Source organism: Paramacrobiotus metropolitanus, unplaced genomic scaffold (assembly GCF_019649055.1).
Source record: "Paramacrobiotus metropolitanus isolate TYO unplaced genomic scaffold, Prichtersi_v1.0 Parri_scaffold0000015, whole genome shotgun sequence".
Lineage (NCBI taxonomy): Eukaryota > Metazoa > Tardigrada > Eutardigrada > Parachela > Macrobiotidae > Paramacrobiotus > Paramacrobiotus metropolitanus.
In genome coordinates, this window is record NW_026570235.1 from 85,604 (window position 1) to 98,984 (window position 13,381).

The 13,381-nt window shown below is 41.4% G+C and overlaps 4 protein-coding genes across 4 annotated transcripts; 2 read left to right on the forward strand and 2 right to left on the reverse strand.

Annotated features, from left to right (window-relative positions):
* Positions 1-1,441: 1,441 nt before the first annotated feature.
* Positions 1,442-2,753, reverse strand: LOC129585063 (short-wave-sensitive opsin 1-like). Its single transcript, XM_055477580.1, has 2 exons — positions 1,771-2,753; positions 1,442-1,712 (listed from the first exon to the last, which is right to left on the reverse strand). Exons 1-2 carry the CDS (start codon positions 2,626-2,628, stop codon positions 1,641-1,643), a joined length of 930 nt encoding a protein of 309 aa, XP_055333555.1. The 5' UTR covers positions 2,629-2,753; the 3' UTR covers positions 1,442-1,640.
* Positions 2,754-5,366: 2,613 nt separating this feature from the next.
* On the forward strand, positions 5,367-7,752 carry LOC129584979 (calumenin-B-like). Its single transcript, XM_055477447.1, has 5 exons — positions 5,367-5,714; positions 5,778-5,925; positions 6,109-6,262; positions 6,724-6,937; positions 7,200-7,752. Exons 1-5 carry the CDS (start codon positions 5,549-5,551, stop codon positions 7,502-7,504), a joined length of 987 nt encoding a protein of 328 aa, XP_055333422.1. The 5' UTR covers positions 5,367-5,548; the 3' UTR covers positions 7,505-7,752.
* Positions 7,753-8,592: 840 nt separating this feature from the next.
* LOC129585076 (N66 matrix protein-like) lies at positions 8,593-9,748 on the forward strand. Its single transcript, XM_055477593.1, has 2 exons — positions 8,593-8,780; positions 8,923-9,748. Exons 1-2 carry the CDS (start codon positions 8,744-8,746, stop codon positions 9,483-9,485), a joined length of 600 nt encoding a protein of 199 aa, XP_055333568.1. The 5' UTR covers positions 8,593-8,743; the 3' UTR covers positions 9,486-9,748.
* LOC129585073 (peroxisomal biogenesis factor 3-like) lies at positions 9,530-13,227 on the reverse strand. The gene is made up of 9 exons (XM_055477591.1): positions 12,844-13,227; positions 12,499-12,586; positions 11,883-12,204; positions 11,349-11,575; positions 10,806-11,029; positions 10,516-10,586; positions 10,359-10,451; positions 10,121-10,232; positions 9,530-9,950 (listed from the first exon to the last, which is right to left on the reverse strand). The coding sequence occupies exons 1-9, from the start codon at positions 12,847-12,849 to the stop codon at positions 9,864-9,866; spliced, it is 1,230 nt and encodes a 409-aa protein (XP_055333566.1). The 5' UTR covers positions 12,850-13,227; the 3' UTR covers positions 9,530-9,863.
* Between the last annotated feature and the right edge of the window lie 154 nt (positions 13,228-13,381).

Consider the following 13,381-nt stretch of genomic DNA (forward strand, 5'->3'; position numbering starts at 1 on the left):
GAGTAAGTTTTGATTTTTGTGTGTTATCGTTCATGGCTTTCCTCAGACTTCTGGGGTCTGATACCAAGAATTAGCAATGCTCCGTTACTTTTTTATCCAAGTTTTATTCAAACAGAAGTCATCCGCTATAATCTTCGTGGCATCGCAAAGTTCACAAAACAAACCATGTTAACTACACCGCCTACATTTTCTACATTGCCTTACATTATTATGTGCCACAATCTTGCTTGTACTGCGATATCTACGCGGACCTTTGTGCTACTATGTCTGCATTTGCCAATGCCGGTGTCTGCAGGGTACGAATTGTATTGTGTGGCTTCTCTACCATTATACGTTAATGTTCTGAAAACGGGGTAAACTCAGTGATAATGGATCGGATCTGTGGAAGCGGTCAGTTCGCGGCGGAGAATTCAAGAATGTCCCGATTTAATAAGGATCGAAATACCAGAACTGCTGCAGCAATTTTTAGAGCACGACCTTGCGATGTATGTAATTACCGATTTTAATTCTTCCGGTATTGAGGTTTTGAACTGTTTAATAGCATTTTTCTGCTGCTGCCGCTCAGATTTTATTTCAGCTAATACTGTTCAACTGTGTTGGTCAAAGAAATTATAAAGGTCAGTATTAAGGTTTTGTGAGATACTTCTAGAGGCAGTAGCCCACATTAAGCTCGTCTGAAGCATCTTACATCAGATTTTTAAAGCCTTTCTCGCAAGTGCAGACACATTTTGTGATTTATCAAGAAAATTCTCACTCCGGATGGATTACATGTAGAAAAGGTCACAAGGCATTCGCAATGGTTTGGTGATTGGTCAACTGTTCCAGATTTTTCAAACAGCCTTCACATTCACGAAAAAATACGTTTTGTTAGCTTCCTTCTGTCAGCCGCTTCTCCTGCTGCGATTGGTGCACAATTTATCTGAAGAAACTTTAGCGCTCTTTGCGATTGCTGGCCTTAGTAGTTTCTGCGATATCAATGATTACTAAAACAACATTCGTACCTTAAAATGATTTTTGGTAAAGAGAAGGCTGCACCTTTACTGAACTGAACTAATGCAATATAGAGAACTATCTTGCCTTAGTTCATTAGGGACTGCGGATGCGGTCAGCGTGATCTGAAGTCTGAACGACCGAGTCAACGGATGACGTTTTAGCTAACAGCAAGATGACGGTTTGTATCCATGACTGCAAACTGCTATCATGGCCTATAAGTTTATAACGTGTACAGTACACTAACGAGTATCAATGAAATATCCAGCGTTGCCTCTTCAAACAAAACGTACGTGTGATTCTTTTTAATTGTGTGTAAGTACTCAATGATCTAAAACATTCTGCTAAGTAAGTACACTTGCGAGCATTATTAAGTATTGACGCGAGTGTAGCCCATGGGATCTGCCGTTGTTAACATGAATAGTCTATGATGACTACGGTACGAGTTACTGTACAGATATAGAAACCACTGTCAACCATGTACATCACGAGCTTTAAAAGTATCGCAGTAAAATCAAACAGAGCTCTCACAAAAGGACGGAGTATAACGATCATCGAAATGTGCTTATACATCCAAAATTTTGCGATACTCTACATAAGCGTTAGTCAGCTTGTATAAAACCACAAAATGCATAGTAAATGCTCCACATCTAGGAAAACGCTGTCGAAATTGTTCGCGTCACTCCGGTGCGGTAGTCACCATTCATCAACAGGAAGATTATCTGCAAATCAGTAAAAATTAAACGCTTATCCGTTAATGCGTCCAACCAGATTGTTTACCGGATCTGCGGCATTCCCGCATAATATGAGGAAATGCAGCCAGAATCGCACGATGATATTCTCGTCAAAGACGTGCTGAAAGCCGGTCAACACCACCGGAATCGGTAATAGGCATAATGCATACCAAATGAACGAGGCAAACAGCATCCGCGCCACGACAACACTGCGCTTGGCCGTCCGCGTCATACTGTGATTATTATGATCCGCCTGTACCGGTTCCCACTGGGAGCGCGCACAGGTAGTGGTGCGGACGCAGATCACCGTGTGCAAAATACCACGAATCCCCACCGGTAAAAAGGCTCCGAGAATCAGCAGAATCAAAGCCTGTCCTGTGTCTGTGACATGCGGTTCACAGCTGCCTAGATTGGCAATGCGAAATTCCAGTCCAAATCCGTAAAAAAACGGCACCGTCGAGCACAAGCCCAAAATCCAGGCAACGACGATCATACTGCCGACGACATTCTTCGACCGCCACACGGCGTAACGATGCGGATACAGAATGGCGATTAAGCGGTTAATGGACAGAAAACAGTCCGTCCAGTGCTCTACATGCAGAAAACCGATAAAAGCCACGGCGAACGCATCACAGTCCACGGTTAAATACACGCCGGCATGGGCAAGACAAGCTTGAACACAAAAAAGGGGGAAATGTATGGCACATGTTAGGAAGCGTAAAATTAACACGTGTCCAATCAACGCACCGCTGCCGGTACGGAGTTTCGGCTGACAAACAATGGATAAGAATACTAAGCAAGAGAAAAAGCTTCCGATGAAACTAACGACGAATGTCGCGGTGGCCCATAATGTGAAAGCGGTATCGAATGATTGGTTAACGGTGGAGAAATTGTACTCCTGCATTTGACCGGCTGCAGGACATGCAGGATGCTCGTAAACAAGCGCATCGAGTTTCGTGCAGGATAATAAAGGAAAACGCGATAAAGCATTCGACGGAATGAAGTCGGTGAGGAGAAAGTGCACTTTGTGTGTACCCGCATCGGGTGATATTATCCAGACTGATTGTTAATGCAGAGTGTCTATATGCTAACATTTATGAGGAACATGGGAGGTATCGATTATTTTGGGTTAAAACACATACACATTCATATCCTCGAGTACGGCAACGATATTCCTGTCTGCACGCTGTCTATTTACACGACAGGCGCAGAGGATATAAGGCCACTTGTTGTTGCCTTTGTGGATGCTAATGTCAGGATGGCGAATGATCAATATTGTGTTGAGTGAACGACATGTTCATCCCGGGCGATTGTGTAGCAGACTGACTTCCGGCAGCGCTTCCTGTTGTTCTTTTTGTGTGACGACCAAGCATACCACACAGAATATATTAACTCATTTGGGGCCACCGCTTTGTAATGACGAGCCAAGGGCATCGCTCTGTATATATGCAGTTATTGAATGCTCATAACTAACGTAAGCCATCTGTAGTTCTGTACCTACATGCTGTGCGGAAAAATTTTTCATGTACAACATTAGTACGCCATACAAACTGAAGACATGTTTCGAGACAGACAGTAGCTCTTTTCGTTTTTGGTGTAGCCTATCAGCATCGATAATCTTTCGGTCAATGAGTATGATATGGTAGCGAAAATTGCAGATCTGAGTGCGAATATGTGTATAAAGTGTAACAACCAGACAGCTGTGAGGCTCCTTTGCGCGCATCTCTGATGGCGCCATAGATGTTAATCGGATACGGGTCAGAAGAAAAAGCAAGATTATGGTATTTCTAATAGAATCTCGGTACCTGATGTCAGTTTAAAAACTGGCCACACATAAGAAATTATAAAGGAAAAATAATTGTTAGTACAAATAAATTTGCTTACATTTGCGTTTGCGGTCCGGATACGTTGATGCCAATTTTGTAGAGATGGGAGTCCAGACTACAGAGGAGAGTAATTAACTGGGACTAGATCCCATAACAATTGTTGGCGGTCGCGTTGACGGCAAATTCTTTTTGTATTGCAGATGTACGTAATACAACTGATACGTAATCATAAATATTCCTGTCTGCCAATAGGATCGAAATGTCGAAAGTTAGGTCGAACTGTTAAGAAAACCCCACAAAGCGCCAACGGTCACTGGTTTGGCATTTGCGAGAGAAAAGATCCAACTTGCACTCCATACAGTAAATCTGCAATTAAAGAAGTATTATAAGTATACAATACATAGCAGATGCGTGACACTTCGTCTGAATTACAGATATAGTAGGGTAGATAATGACGTCGTTGTGAGCTGTTTATGCTACACGTGAGAATTAGTGTTCCTTAAATTGTGGCGAACTTGATCGTTCCAAAATAAGTTCGTATGTGCTGCAGAGCCATTCGTACAAAGGTGCATATATAAAGGTCAGCCGCTACCAGTGCTGGCGCTAATAAGCCCGGCTGCATATAGGCACGCTTGTTACCGTGCCACGGCAGAGCCGTGGTACCGTCCCGCTACCGTCCCACTGGTCCCGGTTGATATTAGGAGACGTGCGGCATTTTGCAGCACGTTTCGTACTGCACAGCCTCCATACTAATTTCTCGTAGAGCCGACAGAAGTGCAGCACGCCACGTACTGACAGTGCTCGCACGTCTTACGACTCAGCCGCGCTATGCTGGCGACTACGAGTAGTACTGATAATTTTTTTTATTCTATACTTATTTTAATAATTTAATATACTACAGGAATGTTTTTGTGGTGATTTTATTCAGCTAATTTTATTTATTCATAAATTATTATTATTATTTATTCGACATTTATTTGTTTATTCTGCATAAAAGTTTTTTACGGTAATTTTATTCAGTAAATGTTTTTCGTCCTACAGTCATAACGTCATCATTATTCTGCACCAATTAGTTTTAGTTATATTTTTCAATAATTATTATGTCAATATTCTGTTTTAGTTCCTAATATGTCATGTAAGTTGCAGTTCACCAGTGAACGCCGGGAAAATTGCGGCTAATTGTAATAGCCTGATCAACAAACTTATCTACAGCAACGCAGCACCAAAATTTGATAACTGCAGCAGGACCACACGGTTGTGCGTTTGGATAAAGGCGGCACTGCATCCGGCAGAACATTCCCTTTCAGAGTCCAGACTGCCCTCTTATTCAATACGTAATGAGGATATTTTTGGTGTCCGAATAACACTCGTACTAAGTTTATCACTCGGTGGTTTTGAGAGCAGAACAGGAGAGGCGTTGATTTACTGAATGTTTATTACCCAGAATCGTTATTGGATTAAAATCATGAGTGCCAGCAGAGATGACCACGTTTGCTACTGTGCAGTGTGCAGTAATCGGAAACCGCATTTATGATGTTAGCCGCATTTATAAGCAGATCACTTGTTTAATGTCCACCTTAATTACAGTAAACAATTCTTATCAGACACCTGATTGCAGTATAAAACTGTATTAAGTTTGTACTCGTATACTTACGATTAATTACAGCGTATTAATTTTGTTAGCAATACTCGCACAGATTCTTTTGTACTCGTACGAGTATTTCTGCAAGGACCGTCGACCGCCTAGGTAGGCAGTACTAGACACTTAAGTACTGCTACTTTCCTCTACAGCCGTCTCCATCCAGAAATTTGCTGTTTTGCTGTTTTTGCCTTTCCGTGGGCTTGCATCTGCAGCCTTGCTACTTGTATTGTTAATTTTCCTGTAAACTTTGCCAGCGCATCTACTGGTATTTTATGACATCTCTCATGACGACATAGTCTTTTATATCTTCGGCTTTTAGATTTTTTAACACGGACCCCGAATCGAGATTCCTCGGAATGAGTGTCAGAATGAAGCCCTATCTAGTCGCCTGCATCGTGCTCTTCCTCATTATCAATGTGATATTTGTCTCCATCGCTTTGGAACATGTTTCCCATGGTGCCTTTAGTCCCGGTGATAAACACACCGAAAACGAAGCCGAGTATCACCACGAAGCCATAATGGGTACCTTGACATGTTGGACATTGGCAAGCATTTTTACTAACTGCGCTGTATAACTTTGAGCAGGTAACGAGCAGCGTCATCAGGAATATCATCAGCAATCGCCCGAAGAATCTCGCGCCAAACTCCTCGACCTTGCCACGGCGCACGATCTCGATTACGATGGAAAAATCTCTCTGGACGAACTGCAACAGTGGATTTTCCAATCCTTTCAGTAAGTTTGCAACGCGCTACGTGGATTGTTTGTATTATGATTGTATCCGAAATTGAAAAAATGCCAAAGTCAATATTGGTGGCGTAGCGTGCCGAAGTTTAATGCGGAGCGGATTGTAGCATGGTCATTAGCTACGGCGTTTGTAAACTGTAGCATCGCCTCACTAGATGCTGGCATTTGCAGGGATTTAAACGCTGAGGACGCCCAAAATAAGTTTCAAGATTTGGATACGGATGAGGATGGATTTGTTACATGGAAAGAGCATTTGAAGGACACATGGGGCGTAACGGATGATCAGGATATCGAGAATAACGAGGATTATAAGGAGGAAATTGCGGTATGGTTTTCACAATTTACAACAAGTGATAAACATATTTTGGTGTGTTTCGGTTGTCACTTTTTTGATTTATCATTATTTTTACGGCAATCTGTCAATAGTACAAGTACATCGTAAGCCAGTTGTTTATATCACGTGCGCATTTGCTGATATTGACGACTTTGTTTAACGGTTTAACGAGAAGATGTGGAAATTTAAATGTGTAATATTTTTTATTATCATTTTTTATAAGCTTTGGCTCAACCGCTTTGTTCTGAATGCGTTTATTCCGCTCGTAGATGGCGTAGTCATATTTTTTAATCACGTAATTAGTGATGGAACAGTTCTATGTACCGCCACATTGTGCGTGATGCGGTCCTGGTGATATGTGAAACGACAGGCATTACGTTAGTAATTTATGATGATTTACACGGTATATTCTTGGAAGCCTCAAAGTTAAATAGGACTACATGTATTCGTAGATGATCAAGGAAGAAGAGCTGCTGTTTAAAGCTGCCGATCGTGATGAGGATGGAAAATTATCCCAGGAGGAATTCCAGGCATTTGAACGACCGGAACAATATGACTATATGCAGCCATTAGTTATTAAGCGCACTAAGGAAGCCAGAGATCGGAATGGTGACGGCTATATCGATTTCCACGAGTACATCGTGGATATTATTCCGAATTACAAAAGTAAGCAAACTCCGACATCTTGTTGTATTTCTCCGTTTACGAAAAAACTTTACCGACTCAGGAAACTGTTCCGCGTGGAAAACAGGGTTCTTTGAATTGTTTTTTGGTTTCTTCAAAAATAACCAGTTCTGTATTGTCGATTACGTTTGTTATCACTATTACATGCAGACTGATGCAGTTGATGGATTCAGCACGGAATTGTAGAAATCTGTATCCAACAATGGTTGCCGTGTAATTATTTGTGCGGTGGTTTTCCTTGCAGAAACCATGAGTTCCGAAGAAAGAGAAACCTATTCCACGGAAAAAGAACGCTTCGATCTGTATTTCGATGCGGACAAAGACGGCCGACTGGATGATATGGAGATCTTCCGGTGGCTGATCCCGGATGACAACGCCACGGCCATGTCGGAAGCCGAGCACATAATGGAGAAGAGCGACACGAACCGTGACGGTGTCCTCTCCCCGGATGAAATCCAAGAGCACTATCAGGTCTTTGTCGGATCGGAAGTGACGGATTACGGTCACGCTATCAATGATCCCCGGTATGAATCCCATGACGAACTGTAGAATCTCAATGCGTACGGTGTGGTAATTTATTTTGCACAGTCTGAATCCTGTTTCTCCTACCAAAGTGTGAATTGTTGTTGGTTTAATGGTTCCTGGTTGGTTTCGTTCTGGATCGGGTGCCCGATTGGTTGGTAGTTGTTGTTCGATTGTTTTCGGTCTGGCGGAATTGTTGTTGTGTTGTCGTTATCGGAAGAAAACTGGTGTAATAATTTGGCATAGGCCATAGAGTGAGTGTGATTAAAGAAACATGCAGCTATTTTAGTGGTAGAAATATGAAACATAAGATGTTACGTATGGAAGCTTCTGCCGCAGGATCATAAAGAATATCAATCATAAGCAGTAGTTTCAGCAGCGTTACCGATAATTAATGTTTTAAGTAAATACCAGTTTTTTGTTACATTGTGTCATCTTATAATGATCTGTATCGATGGGATACTAGATAAAATGTAATGTGCATGTATTTACTGAAGTGACGTACCACGGGGAATTCTTTTTGATCCACGACTTTGTAAATTTCACTGGTGGTAAATTGTTACTTTCTGCTACACAATATCTACATACTACATGTACATGATAAAATAACGAGTGCTGCAAAAGGCGACATTAGTGCGCACTATTGAACAGGTCATGGCGTATCTGTATCCACAAACTATGTTTTAATATATGTTTTATACTGTATTCACTGGCAGTGGCAGCTCATAAAATTAAGTGGCAGCTCTTGCAGTGTGCTGCCTCAGGAATATCACAAGATGATAGGAAAAATATGAGATTATGCGATGATGATTTTGTTCTACGCTGCATTACGTTGTAATTACCACCTTACGAGATAATCACTGCAATTTGGCTTGTTATGATGCTGCGGTTAGCGTTATGAACTGTTATGCCCGTTACGCATTCCGTTATGCATTAGTTTTGCAGTTTCAAGCAATGCCGATACTACGACTTGGTTGATGTTAATCTTTAGTATATTAGATTTTATACTTCTTTGCCAAGAGCTGTGACGCCTTAAGCCAACGACGACAAGCAGAACATATCTGCACTATAAGAAATCTCGAAAAAACAAATGCTTATGCGCACCTAAATTATTGTCAAAGCAGTTGCGGTTCGTATTGCATGAAATTGTCTGGAATTTCATTGCGAACAGTTTTGTTGGTATACGGATAACTGGCACCGTTCTCCCGATCATCTGTCCTAAATCTAGTGTGATATATATAGACTAAACACCAAAAATACTGTACCATGCTAGTTTGCATTGTTGTACTGACGGTGCTGACAGGTAAGCGTTTATCTTAACGTGACCTTTTCGGTTGGCTACAACTATGCCGGCTTTTTAGTGGCATGCACGCACATAAGCTTTACTGTGCTTTCAAAAACTTTTAAACAAGTGTATGTAATTGTTTGTGCGTTTCTCTCTACAGGAAGTGTATTTGCTCAGTCGAACACCACCACAAGCGTAATTTCCAGTACAACAGTCGCTCCATCCAATCAGACTGCCGTAACAAGTACAGATAATAGCACCGGAAACACAGGATATTCTTTCAGCGGTGCAGATACATCATCCAATCAAGCGTACAGCAACAACAACAATCCTGGATATACGAACAATGGACAAAATAGCCAGTCGTACGGTAACAATGGAAATGGCGGGTTTTCCGGTAACAACGGTTACTCAGGCGGTGGTAACGGCGGTTTCGGTACGGGATTAACCTTGGGTTACGGCGGATGCTGTTTTGGATATCCGGATCTAGGCCGCTTCGGATCCAACCAGAGTCCGTTTTTCATGGGGAACGATGCGATGAATTTTGCCGGTGTGCTGTTCAATAACGGAGGGGGAAATAGTTATGGCGGTGGATATAGTAATAGTAATGGCAACGGCCGCATTGGCGGCTTTGGTTGGTACAATAATTTACGACGGCTCATCAATCGGGCCGGGCGATCGGGATACGGAGGGAATAATGGTTACAGTTCCTCGTCTTACTAATTACAAAAGTACAGCTGTACAAATACAACTGGCTCAGCCCAATATTATTGTATTTTCGCCCAGCATTTTGTACCAGTTTTATACCAAAATGTGCCTTCCGTTGCAGCACCGGTTGCTGGCAGGAAAGCGGTGTATTAATAATTTCTCGAGTGTGCAAGACAAACATTAACACAGTTCCGTTTTGGTTAAAAGTAAACAAACCAATAAATGTTCGCGCTTTTATAGCAACATTTTGACTATTCTCGTCATGACTGGGACAAAGATAAAGCAAATTTTCTACAACTGCAAATTCTTACAGAGGAACAGTTAACAAATACGAATCGAATATCAGTCACCACATTAGGTCCTTATGTTATCAACAGTCAGAAAGGAACCAGATCAATTTGTAACGACGGAATTCAGCTGCAACGACTGTGACACTATCCGCTCGACGAACGGGCGAAAATACTGGATATCCACCAATTCCTAGAGTATGGAATGCATACAGTCAAATAAATTAACCCGTTGACTACAGTAGAAAAATATGACTTCCCAAAATTATTTTCATGTCTTTCATACGAAGTCGTTCTTTACGAGAACCAAACTGGCATCACTGCAACACTGAAACGTAACCAAAACACTGAAACGTAACTAACCTTGATGAGTGGTTCCGCCTCCGGTGGTTTGATGTATAAATTCGAGATTCTCGATACCGCCGGCAACAGTGCGGCATGCGGGATCCTTGCCGACTCTTTAGCATTTGTTTTTCTAGAACACAAATATCACAAGTCTTAAAACTATTTTCGAAAACTTCTAGGCAGTACGTAAACCTATAAAGCAGAATGCCATGTCAATTGTAATGTAAAACCGAAGTATTATGCAACAAGTCACTACCTTGCACGGTCATCCACGAAAGACTTAATTTCTGCGATAAATCTGGTAAAGGAATATTCCAGACAGCAGTTGAGGATCATGGAACAATCGACACTAAAATCAGAATTCAAATGCCAGGAGAGTTACGGAAAATTAATGGACGAGTTGGCATTCTTACCTCTGGAGAGCTGCATTAACATCATTTGTCAAGGATAATAACGCAGCAGATTCGCAGGAATGTTCAAGCGGCTACAAGCAAACATCTAATAAAAGCACAGAATATGATGAAATAAAACCACAGTTATACCGAAGAAGCGAATTACCGCACCGATAAATAAGTATACAGGTAACGATGCAAGTTTTTGTATATTGTTTAATAGCAAGTTCACATACGTCAACATTCAGGTACACTCATAATCTCGCTGTGCTGTTAAGTACTTGTACAAAATCAGCAGCGCTATAACCTACCTCTCGATCGATACTAGAATCGAGCTGTGCTTCGGGAACAAGGAATTCCAAATGGTAATTGTGATAGCGCCGGTATCCTTCGTCGCCCACTCCATCCTCCATAATTTTACGAACATCGGAGATTATCTGGCGAATATCGTTGAGGGACAGGAAATCTTGCAGACCTCGAAACGCAACCACTTTGGATACAACATCGCGCGTGACTTTCATCATTCGTCCAAATCCTACACAAGGTACATAACATGAATACATAAGGTACATAACATAAGTACAACAACAGGCCCAGTAAATAAGGCGCAGAAGCTGCCTTCAGACGCAAACTGCAGTCATACTGGGCAGAGCAGTTATTTTTGAAAAAAATCACAAAATCAATCCACAACATCGGCGCTGCAGTTAAAAAGCGACAGTACGTAATTGCTGCAGATGACCAATTCTGAAGACAACATGATAATTATAACGTTGTATTTTCTGCAAACAACGGTTTTTTGCAAACAACCGACATTAATCACTGAAAGGTGCGAAACGTGAAACGAAAGCGTTTACCTTCGTTGACCGGAAATTCAGCACACTGGACATGATGGGAAATAATCTGCAATTTTCGATTGAGATCCCTGGACGATTCAGCATTCTGGATGCAGAGAAACCGACCAGCCACACCTGTCTGGATCTGCAGATACATCACCAAATGGCACACAGTGTACAGAGACGCAAAGCACCGGCTCCATGAGACTATCTTCATTTCCTCCCATAATTCCATTTTATTGGCAGGACTACAAATGAATCATTCACAATTATTCATCATTCGAACTTATTAACTTCACCCCTGATAATTGTTTTGAAAGAGAGTAGCAGCAAAACATTTACTAAAATTCATGCCAAGCAGAAAAAGGAAGAGAACACACGCCCTGTAATAAAATTAAATCGCCTCTGCAAATTTGTAGGCGCTAAAGTAATTTTCAAAAATTCTCAATTTTGAATCATATTTTTGGGAAAATTATAAAAATCTATGGGGAATTTCACTATTAATTTATGGTGACGTATTTTAATTAACAGTGAGAGTACAAAAGGAATGCGAACTTTTTAGAGATTTCCAATCGTAACGCTTCCGTAGATAGCGTCCCATCGAGATTCTTGCCGGCCATCTGGAGCAGTTGAATACACGTAGCCACAATGCTCTGACTGTCGGCAATGCTCGTCGCACTATGGCATTCTCCAGCACTACTGTGTTCCTCGTGCAAAATCACTCCTCCTGGTCGCAGGCGATTCCTGCCCACTTTGGACCGGGCCTCGTCCGGATGCGGGAATATCTGTGCAGGAATGGGTAGTTTCTGCGCGATCCAATTCCATGTTTGATCCACAACATCGCGCACTTCCTCCGAATTATTGTACAAATACACCGCTATAAAAAACAGCAACACATTGACAAAAAATTACAGTTCGAAAATGGCAATATATAAATTTAAAACAGTGTATCAAAACATAGTACTGCCAAAATATTTTCCAACAAGCGAAAATTAAATCTACGACTAACTGCTGCACTACGTATAATATAACACTGAACTAACCGAGATAAATTTCTGTACAAATGAACGCAATAAATTAACGAAAAGAAGGCATCATCCCCATTCATCTTAATTCCTACCCATGCAAATATGCATAAGAAAATTCTCCATAAGAACATGTATAGGCTCACCTCCAGAAATACCACCAAGAACGATAGCCTTCCGTTTATGCCGTTTCCAAAAATCGTATGCTTTCCCTATGAGGCTTTTATCTTCGTCCTAAGAAATATGACAGTTGGATAATAAACCCACACTGCGACGTCTTCACAGTTCAACTGTAACAAAATCCCACAACTCACAGCTATAATGATTATTACACTTAACGACTTAAACGTTGTCTTCTCGTTTCTGATCTTAGTGATATAACAAGTAAGACACATTCCAGTAATATCCAAAATATAGATATAAGATACGGTAAATACTAAATACATACTGTTAAGCAGTTAAGACCCAAGATTGAAGTAAGAATTTCTTACCGTCATTGATGCTCAAGAGCCAATCGATAAAAACAGCAGCAGAATGAAGTTTTCGCTATAAAGCTTTAAAGCGATTGCTAATGGAAAGCGGTAAGCAAAGTGTTTTCCCGTTTGGCAGTTTCTAACCTAAAGCCTTAGCGAGCTACCACACTGGCAACGTTCTGCAACTCAAGTATCCACTTTCCAGAAGGAAACTGTAGGGTATCGCAGTGTCATACACGGATACACCCAACAAAATGCAGTATTTTGATCAACCTGCAACGAAATGAAACGAAGAACAGAATAAGATAATTAAAACTGCACAACTTCTGCAGTTTTGCTGAAAATCGAAAACTCCAAAGTTTTGCAGCAAAATTTTGGAGTTGGAGTTGGAGGAGTTTGGAGCAAACTTTTGTCTTTTTGCTTCCGGCGTAACGTTGCGAGCCTTGCGAGCAGCTTCCGGCGGAAGCGAGCCATACAGGACGAACATTTAGCTGCGCCACAAATGAATTTATCCACCTGCAAATTAATATCCTTAAGGTCTGAGCCATAAAGATCC